The sequence below is a fragment of the Numenius arquata genome, chromosome 15 (assembly GCF_964106895.1).
Source record: "Numenius arquata chromosome 15, bNumArq3.hap1.1, whole genome shotgun sequence".
NCBI classification, from domain to species: domain Eukaryota; kingdom Metazoa; phylum Chordata; class Aves; order Charadriiformes; family Scolopacidae; genus Numenius; species Numenius arquata.
Window position 1 is genome coordinate 14,714,011 of NC_133590.1, and position 21,369 is coordinate 14,735,379.

Here is a 21,369-nt window from a genome sequence, read left to right on the forward strand (position 1 = left end):
AACTCTTCATTTTTTTTTATTTTCTATTTTAAAGTCAGTGCAGAAGGAACAAGCGTGCATCTTGAACTCTGCCTGCAGGATTCAGCAACAGGGTGGTTATGCTTCTGGAAGGCAAACATGAGTTAAGTTTGGGGATTGCTTTGTATTGATGAAGTTTCCTCAGCTGGGTAGGGCTAAGGCCATTTTTGTGAAACATATTGCTGCCCTGTGCTGCCATCCGGTATAAAACCTGACGTGTCGAGTTATGTTTATAGAGGCTGGGGTGGCCCCTTTGCTCTTTCTGACCGGTGCTCAGCCGACAGTCAGTGCTGTGCCTGTGCTCGGGTTCTCACAGAATCACATGGGGTTGGAAGGGACCTCTGGAGATCATCTAGTCCAATCCCCCTGCCAAAGCAGGTCCACCCAGAGCAGGTTGCACAGGAACGTGTCCAGGCGGGTTTGGAATGTCTCCAGAGAAGGAGATTCCACCACCTCCTCCACCTTCTCCTCGAAATGCAGAATTTATTCCTGTGAACGTTTTGTGCCGTTTCTTGAGAAAAGAGACAGCAGGATCTCTCGGCAGGGATTTCAGTTTGAGGGGTGCCAGGGTCCAGGTCGGGGATTCTCTAACCCTTGTCGGATGTCCTGTGCTCGCAAAGGAGAGACAGTACTCCTGGGCTCTCGTGGGAATAGTTTCCAGATGAACCGTTTTTATTTATTCTTTCCCGGGTATTTGCTGCGCAGGTGGAGGAGGAGAAAGAGGAATGGTCCCCCCTTTGTAAGGGAAAATGAGAATAAATCCTTACCATCCACTTGAATTTGCTGGATTTAGTCTAGTCCTGCAGGAGAGAGACCTGCAATAAGTGGTATTCATGGATTTAGTCAGTAAGATCTTAGGTGCAGCTCCTGACTTGTACACTTATTTTTCCTCTTCCTTCTCCATTAGCCTCAGCTTTAAAAATTGGAAACTTGTCTGGGTAAATAACAGGGGAGTAAGGAGTCTGATACTGAAGGCAACCACTTTCCTTTTAGAGAAAATAGGAGGAAAGCCTTCAGGTTTCTTTTATTTTTAATTCTATAGAATTTGCAAGAGATTTTACTCTCACCTCTGTGGTTTCAATCTGCTTTTATGGAAGAAGCACAATTATGACTTTGGGATTTTTTTTTACAAGACAGCGAAAAATAAAGGTGATAATGTATTAAATGTAGTTTGCTTTCTTTCCAAAGTGTGGAGCGATTAATGCAGTCTCTAATGCAAAGTAATCCAGGGACTATTATACTGTAACATTTTTACGGTATCTTAAGATATCTCGCCTTTCATGCAGCCAGAGAAAAGCTTTTGCAGTGTATATTGATGTTACCTTTGTTTGCTTTTTTTCCTTTTTTACCCCACTGTCACCTCTCTCTAATTCTTCTAGTGTTCCACTCCTCATTTTTCTAATGCATGCAGATTAATGACTGCAGCTCTGTAGAGGTGTTTGTTTGGAATTCTTTGGCGGTAAATGGGTTTTTAGTGCAATTACTGTAAAGCCCTATTCATTGTTCCTTTCTTTATCAACTCCTAGAGTTGAAAAAATTGCTCTTTCTATGCCCACACTAGTCCATGGCGGTTGGCACTTCAGTACTTCTGTGTGGAGGTGCTTTGTGGGTGCTTCGTGGAGGAGGAGGGGAGCAGGGAGAGCCTTCACCCAGAATGTCGCTCGGCTGAAAGCACAGCTGATGAAGAAAAATATCTTCGGTGTTGCTGAGACCTTCTGTCCTGGGGTATTGGAGTGAGAGGTGGCTTCAGGGTGGTTTTGTCACTGTGACTTTGTTCTTTGTGTTTTCTCTTTTGCCATTCTAGTTCTGCCTGGTACATCTCGGAGCTGAAACCAGAGTTCACATTCTTTCTTGTGAGGGTGGTGAGATCCTGGTTGGCCGGAGAAGCTGTGGCTGCTCCATCCCTGGAGGGGTTCAACGCTGGGCTGGATGGGGCTTTGAGCAACCTGGTCTGGTGGGAGGTGTCCCTGCCCAGGGCAGGGGGTTGGAACTTGATGATCTTTAATGTCCCTTCCAACCCAAACCGTTCTGTGAAGAACATCGGGATACTGTGTTGGTACGAGGTTAACTTGCACTGGTCAGGTCTCAGTCATAAATCTTTTGATGCTTCAAGAACCAGGTTCCTTATCTTTCTTGTACGTTGTAGCAAAGGTTTTTCTACCTTAGGAGGCTGCCTCCTTTGCCAAGACACTGAGCCTTGGCTCCCAATTCAAGCACAATGGGGAAGCCTAACCTTACCTGGTATAAATATTCCCAATGCTTCATCTGGCTTAGGGCTTTCCAAGCTAAAAATCTGTCACACTGAGAACTGGATTTTCCAAATTAAGTGAAATTTATTTTAGTAAAAAAAAATATAAAATGTTGAAGTTACACTTCAGGCTGTTAAATATTTTAAATGATGACTCAGAATACAGTTGATCAGACAAAATACAAACATGCCAGTTTCATGCTTTATTCCTCCAAGTTTTGTCTTTTCCTTTAATTAAAGCCTTGTTGCTTGCTCCAACCAAACATTTTATCTGTCATAAAGTCTTTTGATGTCACTCTATGTAAAAAATTACACTGAGAGGGAGTTATCTGCCAGCTTACGTAGGAGTATGCAGTGTGGTGCAGTGTAGTTCAGTCCTTGTTTTGTGATCACAGGGGTGGAATGCACTTTATAGTTATTTTGGTTCGTTGCTTCATGATCTGTTGATGCTGCTGCAAGCCAATAATGTGATTTTTTTTAATTTTTTTTTTTTGTAGACATATTTTTCACACATACATATTTCTAAAGATAAATCTTCCCTCCATGGCTGTTGTTCCTCACTCGCTCCAGGTCAGTGGGAGCTGTCGTGGGCAGTAATTACCACTTGATTGCTGTTTGTCATCTTCTGTCAAAGGAATTGGTCATTACAGGGAAGCTCCTGTTACATGACCCTCCTTGTTATGACAGACACGAGTTAGCGCTCTTGGATATAAATTTTAATGTCTTTTATTCATAGCTGCCTTTGATCCTTAGTGTTATTCCATTTAAATGTTTGCAGTGTGAATTGAGTACAGGACTCTGTGAATTTTTCCTGACTGGGATGTCTGGTAGGAGGCAGCGATGTGGCTCATCAGGGTCCCGAAGGTGAAAGACACGAGATGGATTTATTTTTGGACCTGTTGGGCACTCACAGGTCCTCTTGACTTGAGGGACAGCTGTGAGCATTCAAGAGATCTAAATGAAGACCTGAGGGATGGAGTTGGGTGTTGAACTCCAACCACACACAGGTTTGGAGGAGTTAGGATTGACTGCGCTAACTTTGTCTTCCCTGGTACGGGCAAAAACTCAACTGAAAACATTTCTGATGAGTGTTACTGAGCAGACTGCCCCATGTGCTGTGTACTCACCATCATTAACATCCCTCTGCTCAGAGTAGTTCAAAATGTTAATTTTTGTTAATGTGTTTTTCACAGAACTCTCTTCTGCAGAATAGTAATTATGGTTTTGAAATACTCCATGCCAGATACCTAGGAGGGAGGGTTTTTCTCTCTTTAATAATGAAAAATCTATCAAAAACATTAAGACAGTAATAGTTAGCTTGGCTTGTTTTTATGTCAATAAAACTGTATTGATTTCTAAAGCCTTCATTTAAGGCTGTGATGCATTTGACCTTTATTCTTTTTACCTTGAAGTGTCCTCTCCTCTACTTATGATCTTACACCATATACTGTATTTTCTTTTCTGAATTGCTTTCTCATAATTCTTTTTTTTCATTTTTGCACTCAGATATATTTATTTGCTTCTTAACTCTGAAGTCTGCAGGAGGGGGTTCCGCTGAGAAAAGGGCCAAGGCAGCCCTTCCTTGTCGGTGACAGTGTAAGCTGGAATTTGATAAATTCTGGGGACAAAAAATAGTAACTCCTGGAGGTTGAAATGACCTCCGGCTTCATTTGGTTGGAGGCAGCGCTGGGCACCGTGCCCTCTCCTCGTGGTGGGATTAGACCTTCTCACATGCCTTTTTGGATGTTTGCTGCTTGCGTACCTGGGGCTAAACCGATTAGCAGATTTGAGATCAAAAAAAGTATTTTTCTCCTGTTACCAGTTCTTACAGATGTAATTCATGTTGTTGATCTTCCATGTAATATGGGCTCCAGCCTGCTTCTTGGGACTGCTTGGGAATAGGAGAAGTTGGGCAGGTAAGTGGGGGTGCTTCCTGGGTCCCATCTCTCATTGCCTTTAGAACCGCGGCTTTTGGCCTTTTGCTGTAGGTTTTAGGTTTGAGGTGGTTTTGGAAGTGCTTTGGGACCGGTAATGAGCGCTGCACGTGGCGCTTATGTCCCGTGAACTCTTTTGGCCTGAACATCTGTGAAGATTTCCTGCAAGAAGGGGAGTTACATGGAATTCATCTGAGTCTTTCTGTTCCAGTAACAATATCTGCGAGTCCCACTGGAGCACTTCTGCCCAGTGCTGGTGGAGCACACCAGCCCTGTCCCTGGAAACTCATGTAGGAAGAAAAGCAAGCAGTTATCTGAGAGGTTGTAGGAAGTTTTGAGTTAACTCTCATACCCCAAAAATGCTTTCATTCCCCAAACAGTTATGACAAATAGTAAGAAATTTTGATTCTCAGGAATTTTACAAAGCTGTCCTTTGTGCAGAACTGTGCAGAAACTTCTGTGGGTCCACCTTGAATGTAGTTCTTTACCTTCACTCATGAAATACTGGAGTTGCTGCCTTCAGTCACGAGGACCCTACCTGGTATTGGAAGATTTTGTTTCTTACAGAGAGTTTGCTCCATATGAAACATAAAAATCTAGCTCTAGGAGTCACAACTGTTTTGTTTCTGAGATTATTAATTTTTTTTTTGGCCAAACCTAGTTTACAGCGTTATTTGTCAGATAGATTTCTGGGCATAGCTAATCTCAGTGCGCAGAGCTTCCAGATTTTCTTTTGAGAAGGGTAGGGGGGCGTGGGTCTTTGAATTACTTTTATTTGGTTGTATTTTATTATCTTCTGAAGATGGCAGTTCTCAAGAATTCTTCTTTCTTATCAGCCAGTTCTTTAAAAAAGAACAACAAAAAAACCCCTGTGGTTTCTGTTTATTGGTTATGGTGTCACTTCTTTGGTGAGTGAGATAATGCATCTTTCCCATTTGAATCATCTCTGGCAGTATATACCTGGCGACTGTTCTTTCAAAGCAAACCAATTTTTGTTCTCTCCAAAGTTACTCTGGGGCCAGGAGCGAGGTCTGGCTGAGCACGGGCAGCCGCTGGGTCGGTTGCCGTGGGGCAGGAGCCAGCTCCAGCATTCATTTCTTGCCGTTGACTTCATCGCTGGCTGAAGGTGTTCATCCAGTGCATCCTTCAAGGCAGATGAAATGGGTGGCCATGGGTGGAGGTGACCACTGGTCTGGGGTGCAATGATGAGCACACTCTCCTCCAAGGGCTGAGCTGGGACTCATGACCTACAGTGAAGTCGCTTTTCGAATACATGTAGCTGCGAGATTTGCTATTTAGGTGCATGTAAACAAATCTGAGCCTTCCCCTCAATCCAGCATCCTTTCTGTCCTGCTTTAGGTTCCCAGTATTGACACCAGCTGGTGTGTGATGACCACCAGTATTGACACCAGCTGTGTGTGATGACCACCATCAGTGTGGTCCTTCATGTCTCACACGTTGTGCCTCTTGTTGCTTATGATCCTGGATGGTAGAACGCCAGGCTTTCCCTGAATTCAGCCTCGGAAAGGGGAATGGTTTTCACTTTATTCTCTCTCCTCACCCTGCTTGTGACTGGAGCCTCTCAGGAATATTTGTGCAAATAAATGCATTTGGTGAATTTGTAGATTGTGGTGGTGCAGGTTGTGGGTGCTGTCAGGGCTTGCTGATGAGTGAAGTGTGATAACTTAATTATAATACTGTAAAATAAGGAATAGGATTGGTCTGTCCCATGAATACAGTACCTCTGGCACTCAGGAATTCTGAAATCATATTGTTTTAAAATACATGCATGCAGTAAATCTAATGAAGTGACTGAGAAATCACTCTTTAATATTAGTGGTGGTAATTGGAGTTTCTAAAGACACTTTGTAGGTTTTCTGTGTGCCAGTGGAAGACAGTGCAGTTCATTACAGAACTGTGAAAAATTGACACAAAGTGCTGGAAGACAGACAGGTCCAACAAAAAAAATTAATTGAATGTATTGTTATGAAGAAGCAAAGTGTTCTAAATGAAGTGAGGGACTGTCTTTGGAAAGTGGACTTGTGGCTTGTTGAGATTTGTTACAGGGGGAAATGGATTGAACGACTTGGCCAAATTTTTCCAAGTTTTGTTTTTACAAAATCCTTTACGAGAAGGTTGAGTATGGCAACAGTGAGTGATAGAAGTAATTATGTGGAGAAACAAAAATCCTGCAAGTTACGTTGTCTCCATGTGGTAACGGCAGTGTTTCCTCTCTGCAGCTCTCTACAACTACGACGCCAGGGGCCCGGATGAACTCTCCTTACAAATAGGCGACACCGTGCACATACTGGAGACGTATGAAGGTAAGATGGCAAAAGCTGCATTTAAAAACATGGGGCTTGCAATTGCATTAGTTTTCCATTTGTGACTTTATCTTCTGCTGTTACCGGGTGATGAATTACTTGCTTTCTTGCTAAAGGACAATACACATTATTTCTAATAAACCCAGAATTAACCAACGCTAGATGTGAATGAAGACGCGTGTGGTCGATAGCTGTTGAATAACCATTTCCTTTGCTATGGAAGATGGATGTTCCCACGGCTTTATTTGTATGGATCAATCGCAGCATCTATCCCGTGTTAGAGAAACGATAGATGCTTTTTGGATACCCTCGAGTAATGCAGCAGAGCCTGCTGCTAAAAGAAGTTTAATCTGAATTTGAAAGTCACCTGGGTCCTAAATTATTTATGTCTGTCTTACAAGATGGATACACGTGTTACAGCGCCATGGACTGATTTGAGGCTTTTCAGAGGCTTGGCTTGTTTTGATACGAAGCTGCAGAAACATTGCATATACCCAAATCTTTCCTCCTTGATCCATGTAAAAGGGGATTTGAATGCTGAGTTTGATAACAGAATGTGAAAATTGTCATAACAGTGCTCAGCTTTTGCTTGATCCGGCAAAATACAGGTCTTTCATTAGAGATTTGACTGGGAATTTTATGGCATGCTGCAGTTTGGGAAGGTATCGGTAACATGTAACTAAACTGTGTTTGTTTAAAATATTGTAACACTTACTATCTTGCGGAAATATGATTTACTTTAATATATTGACTTAATTTGTTTCTCTAGACATTCATCTTCCGGTACATCCATGTGATACATTTGTTTTAGATACTGGCTTAAGAGGTTGTTTTTTTTTTTTTTACTGTTACATTTACTAAAACAAACAATGTTATTTCAACAAAAGTAACAAGTTCTACTCATCACTCCGCAAGTGAATTTCCTCCTTGTTCCTAGGCTGGCATTTCCTTGCAGAGTTCAGTTTGCGGCTGCAATGCCAAGTCTGACTCTAAGCAAAGTAATCTTCCCGTTGTCTGACATTATATGCTTTAATAAAAATAGAATAATGCAAAAATTTTAAATGCAAATGGAATGATTTAAGTACTGTGCCGCTTTGTACTTTTATATATAAATAGATATATTTAATGAATGTGGGAGGAACTTTGAATCCTGAGTAGGGTATGTGAAACCACATCAAATCGTGACTGGTGCCAACTAAGAGGGATAGTGGAGCTGACTCACTTCTCCCCTGGACTTGAATAATAGAGGGCCCTTCGCTCTCATGGTTGTTAGGCTTCAAGCACATGGGACGAGTTAATGGTGAAAGAAATGCAAATAGGTTAATGCTCTTCCAAACATTTTTTACAATGGTTACTCATTACATACCTGCTGTGATGGGAAATGAGATGCCATAATTCTCATCTCTCTTGTTCACAGAGCTGCCATTATTAGGTAATTATTTGAGCTTTTTGATCTCTCAAGTTCCTCTGTACAAAATGTGGGTAGATTGTGCCCCGGGAGGTTTTGTAGCATCTGCACCAACAGCCAGGTGTGTGTCTGGGAATTCCCTGCCATCGGTCCTGCCTGTCTCAGGCTGCGGTGGGATGGGCCAGTCTGAAGAGAAGCCCCCTAATAATATGAGCATGGGACAGAAAAGTCATTTGAAGAGTCAGTAATGCCTTTTGGCAGAGGATGTGGTTGTGCTTCTCAAAGGTCCACCCCTTTCCCCTGTATTTAAGGTTGTGGGGAAAAAAAATTGGCTTATTTCATTGATATCTGCTGTGTTATACATCCTACTGTAGAATTGTTACTATTTTTAAATAGTTTTCTGCAATAATTCTTAAGTAAGGAGTATTTTTAAAGACTGATGTGTGTCCATGGGATTTGAAGCGGTAGATTGTTGTTGGGTTGTCGTCCCCCCAAATCCGCTTTGTTGTAAAGAAAAGCTTTAAGGACAGGCAGGTTTTGATAGGATTTCATGTTGCTACCAGGTACTGGAATGGATTGCTGAGATGGAGTTTGCTTATGTGTTTAAAATGTTATTTATTTTTTTATTTATAAGTAGAATTTATTTTTGAATTTGTTCTTATTTTTAATACTTTAATATTTTAAATTTTAATCAAAGAATTTTTTTTTTCTGAAATGCAGGGAGACGTTTGTACAAATAATTCAATGTGCAGATCCTGTAAAGGTGGAGTCTTGTTGCAAACAGCCTGTATTTTTAGAGGAGTTATGAGATCAGAAACGAAGGTGCCAATGTCACTGATAAATCTCAGCATTTAAAAGCCACTTTCCAGAATAATGGATCTTGAAAGTCAAATTAATATCTTTTTCTTCTAGGTAGAGTTGCAGACAATTTTATTTTTCAGTTAGAAAACTTCCTCTCGCTCCTTCTAATATGAGCTTTACTGGAAAAGCCAAACAGCAAAGCTATTGGACTTCATAAATATCCTTCATCTTGCAAGGACTGTATTTCATAGCAGATATCCCAAAACAAATATTTGCCACGTTCTGCATTAGTACTTGCCTGATCTTTATTTTCTTAATTCTTTTTTCTTTACATTATTTGGTGGCATGGGCAAACAGAACGTATCATCAATAAATATGGCTGATTAAGGCGAATAGCTATTAAATATAAGAGTAATTAGCCTCAATACCAAGCCTGCGTGTTTGAACAGTAGTTCATTTCTAGTGCTGCTGCGGGAAGGGAGTTTGGGTCCCCAAATGAGTATTTTTCAAGTAAGTAATTCCTGATACTGTGGGAATGTTTAGTTGTTGGTTGCAGCTTTTGGTGGGTTTTTGTTTGTTTGGTGTGTTTTTTGTTTGTTTGTTTGTTTGTTTTGTTTTTTAATGCAGCAAATACCTTATCTGGGTAAGTGTGTAATAAATAGGAGAACAAGAGAAACAACAGCAAATGTCTCCCTTTGAGTGTCTTTTTCAGCTTTCATTGGTCAATATTTCATTGGTCCCTTTTCTTAGTTGGACACTTACGTGGATGCACATTTCCAGTCATTATATCCCATAACATTTGTTAAAGGAGAGGCTAGAACCCTTGTACCACATCAGTAAGCCACTTAAAAGGCCAGGTCACTTCAGAAAAATATTTATGGCCTGAGCCAATATTCCCCTTGCTGGTGTTTGGCTGAAAAGGAATTGGCCGTTAATGGAGTGAGGAGGAGTATTAATCGGTGTATTAAGGATACATTCTTGATGTCATTAACATGTGCTCACACATCCCTCTAGCCTTGCTTTTTTTTAGTGGGCTTATTTTTTTTAGGGGACTAGATTTCTCTCACTGTATCTATATGTTTCTATTTCCTTTGTCCAGTGTCTGACAACAACCAGTGTTTATTGCGCTTTGAAGAAAAATCACAATTATGTGACCTTAATTACTTTAATTCGTGTTCGTGAGGGACTCGCTTGTTTTTGTAGTGCCTCTGTGTGCGTGGAGGAGACCTGCCCTCCTCTTACAGCTGAGGAACTAACAACTGAATAGTTTTTATCTCTTGGGTAGTTGATTGGATGATCTCTCAGGTCCCTTCCAACCCAAGCCATTCTGTGGTTTAAATTATGTTGCCCTGATACATGCCTGTTCATGGCAAGACTCGGTGCCTCCAGTTGAATGAGTAAGAATTAGCTCTCCTTGAAAATTCGGCTCCCCTTTGCACCGCTACAGGCTTGAGACCCAGCCAGAAGAACGTTTGGGTGGTGGCTGCCAGCGAAGAGCCCGGTTAGACTCGCCTTGCCGCGTTAGGACCTCTGCAGCCTCTCCAAGGCAGATTTCGTGCCTTTCTTATCTGTGATCCCTTGTAGCTCTTCCTGCTCACCACGGAGGTTCAGTGACGAGGAGCTTTCTTTGCTCTGTGGCTTTTTAATCTTCTGGTGCAGCCATGTCCTGAGTCAACGCAGAAGATGGGATGGGAGAGGAGAGTGGCAGAGATGATATGGTTGTACGTCCTTTAGTTTGTACACTGCATCTAATCAGAGTTATGGTGTTTATCGGTTTGGTCTCTAGAACTTCAGAACATGTTATTCATATAAAACTGAGGGAATTTAGTTCTTCAATAGGATTGAAATTTGTGCGTGTCTGTGCGCAGAGTTCAGCTGGTGGAGTAAGTGCTACCCAGTGTGTTGGGGCTGCTGCGGGGTGGGAGTTTGCTGAATGAGGGCTGGGGGGGCTCCTTGCTTTTATATTTTGATAATCGTAAATCCCAAAGTGTTCTTGTTTTCTGTGCTCTTGTTTTCTGCTGAGATTAACAAACAGCCGATCCATATTTCGAATTTTGCATTTGTGGCACTTAAACAGGTTTTAAAATCAAACTAGTCAAACACTACATCTTTGTAAAGTCAACGCTCGTAAGTTGGTTTGTGTGTGTTGGTAAATTACTAATTGAAGTGAATAAAATGTATGGTGTAAAATGCCATCTCTGTCATGAGGACTTCTCCATCGGTTTGATCATCACCGCTCCGATTTTGATGGCTTCCAAGAAGATTTGTTTCAGCCAGGACATTAATGCCATAGAGAATTTAAATTCCGGTGGGGTGTGTGTGTTGGCGGGGTGAAGTGGGATCGGGGACCACGTTAAGGTGCTGTTGAGAGGAGAAGGAGCAGCTGCTGGGTGATGTTGATGAACTTTTTCATGCTTTTTCCCTTTCTTTCCCTCCCTAGGTTGGTACAGAGGATATACACTACGAAAAAAGTCCAAGAAGGTAAATGTTGCCAGAGCGGAGCGCTCATTTTTCTCCCGGACAGAGATGTATTGCGGCGTTGGGTGTGTTGATGTAACGGAGATTTCGGGCACGTGTTACGGTGGGATTCACCACGTGTCCACTGCTCTCTGATAACTGCTGCTCTGTAATCTCTGGGAATTTTTCAAGTTCACCAAAACTTATTTTAGCAAGGCCTAAAAGCTGAATTGTGTTTTAATTTTTGCAATTTAAGGGTATATATATGTACAGTCCCTATAGATGGCTCCATGTGCATCAGCTTGTTTTCGGCAGTAACTGCTGTACCAGGGCCTTTGCTCAGGAAAAAGTTCAGAACTTTATATTCTAGTTGATGGGTTTAGAGGCCGACGCTTTGTTTCACTGTCTGTTAAATAACCTATTACTCCTAAAATGCAATTGCATCTCAGAAAGTGATAAGGGAGATCTATATTGTGATTTCAAGTCGTTCCCTGTGAGAGGGGGAGTAATCTGCTGCAGTGTAATTTTGCCTCGTTGTTAGGCTTTCAGTGGGCTGTTTATAGCAGCCTTTCCGAAATAAAAAGAAAGGAAACAGCACAAATACAGCTTATAACATTCTGTTTGATATTTTTAGCGTTTTACTTTATAGTAGTAATTAACCAGAATGAAAAGACCTCCGGGTTTGCTTCTTTTTTTGCCTTAAAATAAAACACTTCAAGTGTAATGTTTGCCTACAGAGGTGCATTCCAAGTTGCGTCTCCACGTCTGAAAGCACAGAGCCAAGTTCTGTGGTTCGTCCCACCCATTTCCTAACCAGGTTCTGCGGTTTTTCTATTCTATTTTGATATTTTCTTTTTTTTTGGAAATACACTAAATTTCTTATTTCACGAACATGCTTTGTACAGCCTAAGAAGCAGTTACGCATTCTGCTTGCCTGAAATTAATTCCACGTGTTGCTGCAGTTGTCTGACCTCTGCTAAATGTAGGTTGTTTTGTTTATTTGTGATTTGCTCTTTTTTTTTTGTGGGACTAAAAGACACACACGTGGCCTCCCCCAGTTTCTGTAACTTTCTAAGAATTTCTTTTTTTTGCATTCCCAAGTGAAAACAGAACTACTACCTCAAATGGTAAGGCGGAGGAACTTTTTTTTTTCTCGATTTAAATTGTTTTTTAATAAGAGCCTACACAATTTTGAAACTATTACTGTATTTCTGGAATCTCAAGATTAATGTAGAACACATCAGAAAAGCAGTACTGGCCTTTTGTAGTGCTGTCTGAGGAGGTTTTTGGCTTGTAGCACTACTGATTGGTGGGTGGTAGAAGACACTACGTTATATCTGGGTATTATGGGTTGCAAAGCAGGAGGTGTGCGTTCAGCATGTGCCTGTGTATTCCATTCCCCCTTCTCACCCAGTGTGTATTTTAACTGGAAGCCTGGAAACACTGGAGAAAATGCTTTGGGAACAGAAGCAATGTCTTACAGCAGGGTAGGAAAGCTTAGTTAGACGTCAGGAAAAGCGAGCAGCAGAGTTGGATTACAGGCAAAATGTCATTTTGGAGTAGATCTGTTTATAGTCATCTGTCTTTCATGCTTTCAAAATCAAGCGTGTTTTAATTTGCATCTGTAAATCATCCAGGGATGTGGAGAATCATGGAAAACCATACTTTGAACTGGAAACACCCCTTTGTAGGGCCAGTTCTGTTTGCTTTGATATTGTGAAGATAAGTTTAAAACCACCGAGTCTGTATTTGCCAAGGTTACAATAACCCCTTCTTGGTAGGACACGCCGTACAGAATGTAAATGTACATTAAAAAGAGAACAGAACAGCACAACGCAACTATTCTGACACTTAAGAGGATGTGAATGGCTCTGCAGACCTGGCAGTGTGTCTTGGCATGTTTTTAGGTAATAGATAAAATGTTGTATGCACCTGGTTGTTGAAAATATTTTTTTCCTCTCCCTCTCTCTCAAAGGGCATATTTCCTGCCTCATATATACACCTTAAGGAAGCGATAGTTGAAGGCAAAGGGTAAGTTTGTTTTTAAAATAATGAAAATCCATTTTCTTATTTGTATCTACATAATCTCTGTGTATTATCAGGTAACTTACACTCGTTTCCAGTTACTTAAGGAGCTGATGATGTTTCTTTTTTAAAATATTTTAAATTGGTAACTCACCTGAGGTTCGAAGGCGCTGTCATCAGCAGTGCTTCTGGCCAGTGCTGTCCTTGGCTGTGTCGCCATGTAGTTGAGCTAAAGCATAACCTTCTCTGTATTAATGTAAATGTTTCAGAAGAATTAATATTTTACCATTATTGTTTATAACTTTTATTACTCTCTCGATCGATAATTTCCTAGATTAAGTTCCTCCACTCCCTGCCCCTTGCTTTAGTTCTAATTTCAGTTTTCCCAACCTTTATCTTCCAGCCCTTGAGCCTCATGGTTTTTGCCTGGTATATTAAAAGATATGCCTTTGATATGAGAGACCTTTTTTTTTAATGCAGATAAAATTTAAGTAGTTTCTTAATTCCCTCTTCAGTAAATCTTATAGACTGGGCTCCTCACTGAAAGCCATTATCCGGGCATCATTGTCTGCCTTACTGAGTTGGTCTGTCGAATTGTTCATTTTGTGATTCTCCTGCTCCCTTGCCTGGTGTGTGCGACACTAAATAGTTTGGGCTGGTTTTTATTATTTAACAGCTGTTTATGTTCAGATCTTTGTATATAAAATCAGCATTGCTGGACATGCATGTAAAAGTTCATAAAATTGATACAAAAGTTTATTTAAACAGGGGGAAAAAAGCCCAACCCCAAACCCCAGAAAAAACGTGGTCTGAAATTAATAAATAATTAGCCAGGTATGAAATGGAGTGAAACAGGATTAAAATATTTTATTCCTTTGTGCCCGATTTATTTTTATACACTGTTAAATATGTAAATGGTAAAACTACTAATCATGAGATTGCTGCATAATGACGTCTTTCTTGCTGATTACAAAACTACCTTTAAGTACCCTACTCCTGAAATATTAAAAGATCTGGCTGTTGTTTCTTACTTTCATGGCACATAATTTTAAAACAAGTCCTAGAGAAGCTTAATGGTGATGAATTGCATGCTTCATTTTTTCTTTGCAAGACCAATATTTTGAAAAAAAGAATATTATGCATTAGTATGGTGGCATTGGAAGTTGTGTGTATCTGGCTTTTGTCTTGGTTGCTTCTTGTGAAATTAGTATCTCAATAACAAATATTGGGTGGTGAGCTATGGATCGATACCCTTATCTCATGAGTATAGAAATAAGGAGCTGAGGGGGCAAAACAGCACAGTCTCGGCTCACCAAAAAACCCTTTACGTCACCTGGCTGTACTGGTGTACATCTCTGCTCCTGCATCTGATAATACATTCTTTTTTAACTTATACATTTGTAATAAATGGTGTTATTTTCACCATATATTATATTATTAATGAATTATCTGTTTGAAAATGAACAGTCCTCTCTCAGAAGTGGTTCTGCCATCCCAACAAAAACACTGCTCAATTCAAACTTCTCTTTCCTCTTCCTTTCAAGACAACACGAAACAGTTATTCCCAACGAGCTGCCCCTGATTCAGGAGGTGACCACCACGCTGCGGGAATGGTCTATAATATGGCGACAATTATACGTTGTGAGTATTGACTTAGGAAAACAGTTACACCAGGATATGGTTTATGAAAAGGGCGATGCTGGGAGTGAGAAGTATGAAGGGACTTCTAATGAGATTCCGCTTCTCTTACTGTTTCTAAAGGCTACTTTTAGTCCTGAAAAGCCATTTAGCATCTTCTATGTTACGGCACAAATCTCAGTAGTGTTGCCTTTGAGTGGTTTCTCAAATACCCTATATTTCTTGTGCAAAATCAGGTTTTTACAGAATGTTACCTTGATCTAGAAACAAATTGTTGAGCAATTGTGACCCCTTTTTCATGGGGCACTATTATACAGAATATGTTAGATTTTTAAGGTATATATTAGATGTTTTCAAATCTGTAGACGATGGTGTTAAAGAAATGAAGGAAACTGTTTAAGGCTGTGTATCTATCTTATACAAAAATTGAATATTTGATGTCAAATTTGTGGTTGTAAACTTAAACCTTTGAAAAATGATCAGTGTATGCTTTTACCTCTCAGTGTTCTTATACTTGAAGTTGATTCTTCCCAATTTATCCTGCCTTTAAGTTGTTATATCCCTGATTATTTTCATATGCTTAAGTTCTAAGCACGTATTGAAGAGCAAGGAAGCAGTAGACAGGCAGAAGCAAACAAGGAGGAGTAGGATCTTGAGAGGGCGCTGAGAACAGCTTTGCCCTTGGTTCCACTGCTGTGTGCTGCTGAGGACAGCGAGGGTTACATTTTGACCCTGATACCTTTTTTCGGAGGATTATCCTGAGTATGAAATCAGATACTGCTTAATGTCAGAGAAATACCACTTGCAGACCTGCACAAGACTTGGTTGCGGGACACATATAATCAGAAAGGAGGAGTAGCAAGAGACACTGTTAGAAGTTTTGGTTCTAACAGAAGTCTCAGTTTGGCTGAGAGAGTTGGGGGGGTTCAGCCTGGAGAAGAGAAGGCTCCGGGGAGACCTTAGAGCCCCTTCCAGTCCCTAAAGGGGCTCTAGGAGAGATGGGGAGGGACTCTTGATCAGGGAGGGGAGCCAGAGGATGAGGGGGAAGGGTTTTAAACTGAAAGAGGGGAGATTGAGATGAGATCTCAGGAAGAAATTCTTTGCTGTGAGGGTGGTGAGAGCCTGGCCCAGGTTGCCCAGAGAAGCTGTGGCTGCCCCATCCCTGGAGGGGTTCAAGGCCAGGCTGGATGGGGCTTTGAGCAACCTGCTCTGGTGGGAGGTGTCCCTGCCCAGGGCAGGGGGTTGGAACTGGATGGTCTTTAAATCCCTTTGAACCCAAACCATTCTATGATTCTGTGAAGTTTTCTTACCAAGACTTGTGTGCGCTTTTTGTTACAGTAACTTTTAGGAAATGATAAAATTTTCCTGGTGTGGGAATCACTTGTTCTAGCCATTAACGTTTAACATCATCTGTCACGCATTGACTTCCGTGAAGACACATGAACAGCTGAACGGTATTGAAGTGCTTTGCTAATTACTTTGAATTCCAGAGCAGGCAAAGAGCGATGCTGCCCGTGGTCTCATTTCAGTAGTAGAAGGGGTTCCAGTCCCTGTTACAGCTTTCCTCTGAGTCGATAGATCATTTAATGAGTTTGTTTATAACTTATATCTCAGGGGTATCTGTTAGATTAATTGTCTGTGGTCAACAGCGAAAAGAGCATTGGTGCCCTGGGATTGGCTTTTCAAGGGAGATTTGGTTTACTGGAGGTAGCCGGTCTCAAACTGGTCAGTCTGCAGACTAGAGAGATATTCCATGTCGTCTGCATCTTGCATATCAAAAGTCACTAAGTGACTGCATTTATGCCTTTATTCAGTTCATAATTTGTGTGTTTGAATGTTGAATAGGTATTCAGTTTTGATTTTCAGGTAGCAGAGGACGTGGTATGTTCTTCATCTCCCCAGTTTATGATTGCCTGCAGCATCGAAAATCACAAACCTCTTTCTCATTTGGAGTCGTCTGTATTTAGCTTCCAGCCATATGTGCCTGTTGTGTCTTTCTCTGCTACATTAAAGAGCTTTTAATAACGGGTATTTTCTCTCTGTGAAGGTTCTCACACTATAATCAAGTCAGCTTTTTGATAATCTGAACAGACTGAAGTCTTTAAGTTTCACAGTGAGGTATTTTTTTTTTCCCCGAGTCTGAGTTGTCATAGCCTTTTCCTGCACTTTCTGTAGTTTTTTGTTGTCTTTTATAGAAAGCAGAATTTTATTTTAATTATGTAATTATTCCAGTTGTTTTAAGTCAAATAAGGCCTGGGTGTAGTCTGAATGAAAGATAGTGACGCGTAGCCTGAATAATTCATTGATGTAGGGTGTTTAGGAAAATGTAATCTTTTTAAGAGTTTATGAACTAATGGCTTAGGTTTTGAGGGTTATGAAGGCAGTAGGAGAGGCTGCTTCTGGGCAAGATCAAAGCATTCAGGGCCTCTATATTGTCTTTGTCTCGATGTTATCTTTCACAAAATAGAAAGGCAACTTCAGTTTTGCATAGTATTGTTTGTGCTAAAATTGTTGTGTATGTGCAGTGTCCACAGTTCAAACCACCGTGTCAAATTCTGTTTTGTGGTTAAAGATTTGGTCATTTGTCCCTGAGTGCACGTGTGTATGGGCACGCAAATAGAAAGTGCTCTGCAAAAGAGGTTTCTTCCATTGTAAGTCTGGAAATTTGTCTTCCTGAATCTTGCCAAGGAAGGTTTGTGTGTGCTGCTGGGCACTATTCAATATCCAGAGTTCCAGCCTTTATGAACAACGAAGGTATTTCACTTCCTGTAAGGTTTAGTGCTTTCCTGGTTTTTCACTTTTCTTCAGATGTTACCAGTGGGCTTGTGAGATAGTGCTGCGCCCGGCTTTGGGCACTGAGGAATTTTGAAGTGTTATTTTGAAGGTTTAACTGGGGAGGGGAAAGGATTCTATAACGTGTTGCAAATGGAGCGTTTCAGAGCTTGAGCCTCTTGCCGTTAAAATGCACCATTTTCAGTCCTGCTCTACTCGGTGTAGAGGGTCATTGAATAAAGTTACTCTGAACCAAGCGAAGAATATCTTTCCCTGGAATTACTTGTTCTGAATTCAGCATGATCTGGCTTTTAAGGTAACATAAACACAAGCATTTGCACTTATGTAGATACCCACAGCAGAGTGTAAGGCCTTTTGTATGCAGTATTCTGTGCTACAGAGAGTTAGGCTCCTATTTTAGAGCTAATCATAGACTGTTACCCTTTTTAATTCCTATTTTATAATTGCACTTTATTATACGTATTTAGAAGATGCTCAGTAGACTTCAAAACTAACTTCTACCCGTCTTTTTCCTCCAAACAGCAAGACAACAGAGAAATGTTTCGCAATGTGCGGCACATGATCTATGACCTTATTGAGTGGAGATCCCAAATACTCTCCGGGACCCTGCCCCAGGATGAGCTCAAAGAACTGAAAAAGAAAGTGACGGCCAAAATTGATTATGGCAACAGGTTTGTGAACAGTATTTTCCAAGTGTTTATGTTTAAAACCAGATCAGCTTGTGTAATACACATTATTCTTTTTATTCCTGTATTTATGGAGATGTAATAGTAGTATATTAATAGCCCTTGTTAGAGCAAGATTAAGAATTAAGTCAATATAGGATCTTGAAAATATAGTGCAAATTATAATATGTAGAGCAGAATCCATATGTAACTCTGTCGCTTGATGATATTATCAATTTGATACTGGTATGAAGCTGTAATTTTTAAGGTCAGCTGAAAAGTGGAAATATTGCCTCCATTCACAGTATGATTTAAACTCTACTTGCTTCTGCAGCAGAAACAGTTGTTGCCTTCTCGACAGCACCAGCTGCGTGTGCCCCGAAGTCACGTAGCTGTAATGGGATGTTGAAGGATTTGGCTCAGAAGCGTCGTTTAGCTCATTGTTCCTCTGCTTATATAGTATCCGGCTTGTACCAGAGGATTAGCAGACAGATTTACTAAAAGAAAGTATCATTTTAACAGGAAAGAACGGAAATTGTGATGGAAATATTTACCAGAATAAAAGAGACAGCAGTACAGGGTGCATACGTTAGGTGTGTTAGTCATTCAGGTGTATTCACGCTCCAAACAGTGGGCTGGATTTAAGCAAAAATTCTATTAAATACAAGTTTTAGATTTCACATTGTCTTTACAGTTATGACTTTGCATTTTGATTGAAAATGAGAAATCATACCTTACTCTTCAATCAGGAAATTACTTGAAGCGATGTTTTGAATACCGAGTGGCAGCGTAGTACTGCGCACCTGGGGACTGGCAGAGTTTTCAGCAAACCCCTCTTTAAATCCCTTGTGATGTAACTAACTCATCGGATTTCAGCTGTTTGTGTTTTATTCCTTAAGAACTGCTAAATTTGCGGTGTTTCTGTTCATGCACTTTATCAGCAAAAGCTGTGATTTTATTTTTTTTAAAAATACTGATGATTTTTTAATTTTTTTATTAACTGCATTCGGTCCATAATTAGCATTTGTAATCCAAGATATGAACTGTTGTACCTCAGCAGACAATTAACCAGATGTTGTTGATATTATTTGTTTGGCTACTATATTTTACCATCTGGCTAAGGAGTTGGTTAAAGTTACTCTGAATAACCTCCAGATGCTCGGCGTTCAGATACAATGGAACATCTTGTGCTGTGCTTTATATTCATAATGTTCTGATGGACTAATTAAGCGATCAGAACACTCTCCGTGGAGTACAGGAGAGAAGCGAATTTGAACTTCTGAGTAAATTCTCACAAACTGAAAGATACCATATGTTTCTAATGTAGTCATACGTTCACTTTTGTCTAAAATAAGCACCGGCGATGATTTCAATACCCAGACAGAATGAATTCATTATGGGTCTTATGAGTGTTTTCTGATCTAATCATATCCTCACTTTTCCTGTTTTGTGACACGCTGATTTGGAAATAAGAGATTTTTTTTTCTATAAATAAAGACAACCAATTCACTGCGTGTTGTCAAAATAACCGAGGAAGTAAAAATGGTCTTATGAATTTGTATTTTTAATGTTTTTCAGAAATTGGGTCAGGTAATTTTGTTGTGGTTTTTTTGTTCATTTGCAAATATCTGGAACTGGGACACTTAGGAAAAGAATTTCAATTTATTTTTCCAGGTGTCATTTGCAAGTTAAATTATAAAACAAAGAAATTAAATCCAAGGAGTGTTTGCTTCTGTTTGTGTGACAGTCTGTGCAAATGTTCTTGCCCTGGTGGTGTGCGGTAGGCTGAGGGATGGATCGTTTCTCTGAATTTCTGAGTTACCTGTTCCCCTGGAGAAGGACTTTGCTCTTGTTCGCCATGGGGTGGTGGTTACGATACAAGTGGCCGGTGGATTTATCTCTGCTGTCCAGGAAACAGTAGCGGGGAGGAGCAAGATGATTTTGGCTGCTTTTCAGTTTGGTTTCAATGATGAAACCACTTTCTAACTAGAAAACTCACCTGGAAGCTTGATGGTCCAGGGATGCTGAAGAGAGTTTCGTGATGACTAGTTCCAGTTACAGCGTAGAGCTCGGGAGGTGTTTCTTACTGAGCTGCTGCCTGTGCTCTGCAGCTTGTTTGAGTGACGTTCGTCCACCTTTGAATTAACGCAGTGCAATTAATTTTACTTGCTCAAGGCTTTGTTTCAGACCTCCAGGTTTCTGTCCTGTCAGGGAGGGATGAGGAGTACTCCTTGTCATAGAGTCATAGAATGGTTTGGGTTGGAAGGGACCTTAAAGATCATCTCACTCTAAGCCCCTGCCCTGGGCAGGGACACCTCCCACCAGACCAGGTTGCTCCAAGCCCCATCCAACCTGACCTTGAACCCCTCCAGGGACGGGGCAGCCACAACTTCTCTGGGCAACCTGGGCCAGGCTCTCACCACCCTCACAGCAAAGAATTTCATCCTGACATCTCATCTCAATCTCCCCTCTCCCAATTTAAAACCATTCCCCCTCATCCTATCACTACATTCCTTGGTCAAGAGTCCCTCCCCATCTCTCCTGTAGGCCCCCTTCAGGTACTGGAAGGCCATTATAAGGTCTCCCTGGAGCCTTCTCTTCTCCAGGCTGAACAACCTCAACTCTCTCAGCCTGTTTTCATAGGAGAGGTGCTCCAGCCCTCTGATCATTTTCATGGCCCTCCGTTGGACCCGTCTTCTGCAGTTCCTGTGCTTCTTTTCAAGTGATTGCGGGTCTCAACTCGCTCTCAGATAAGCTATGAACCTCTGTGTGACTTATCAGACACCGCAAGTTTGATTCAGGCTCGTTGATCAAACATATTTCAAACCCAAAGTTACAGCAGCTCCATCATGAGAGCTGACTACAGAGTTAGAAGAAGAAAATAGGGACCATAGAAATCACAGCGGAGGTGAGGAGCTCAGTCTTAGGGAACATCGGTAGAGAAATGTAGATCAACCAAGACATGATTATTTATTTATCCTTGGTTCTGCTGCCAACACCTTGCTATCATGGAAAACTGTGAAATCCAGTTCCTAAGACTGGATTTGATTATGGGAGA

General features: G+C 40.9%; 1 protein-coding gene across 1 annotated transcript in view; it reads left to right on the plus strand.

Moving 5' to 3' along the window:
* Nucleotides 1–21,369, plus strand: part of DOCK1 (dedicator of cytokinesis 1) — a 298,792-nt gene that overhangs the window by 15,937 nt on the left and 261,486 nt on the right. The window contains exons 2-6 of the mRNA XM_074158901.1: nt 6,441–6,524; nt 11,174–11,214; nt 13,166–13,221; nt 14,760–14,856; nt 18,169–18,317. Of these exons, the coding sequence (XP_074015002.1) occupies nt 6,441–6,524; nt 11,174–11,214; nt 13,166–13,221; nt 14,760–14,856; nt 18,169–18,317 (427 nt within the window). The remainder of the gene's footprint in view (nt 1–6,440; nt 6,525–11,173; nt 11,215–13,165; nt 13,222–14,759; nt 14,857–18,168; nt 18,318–21,369) is intronic.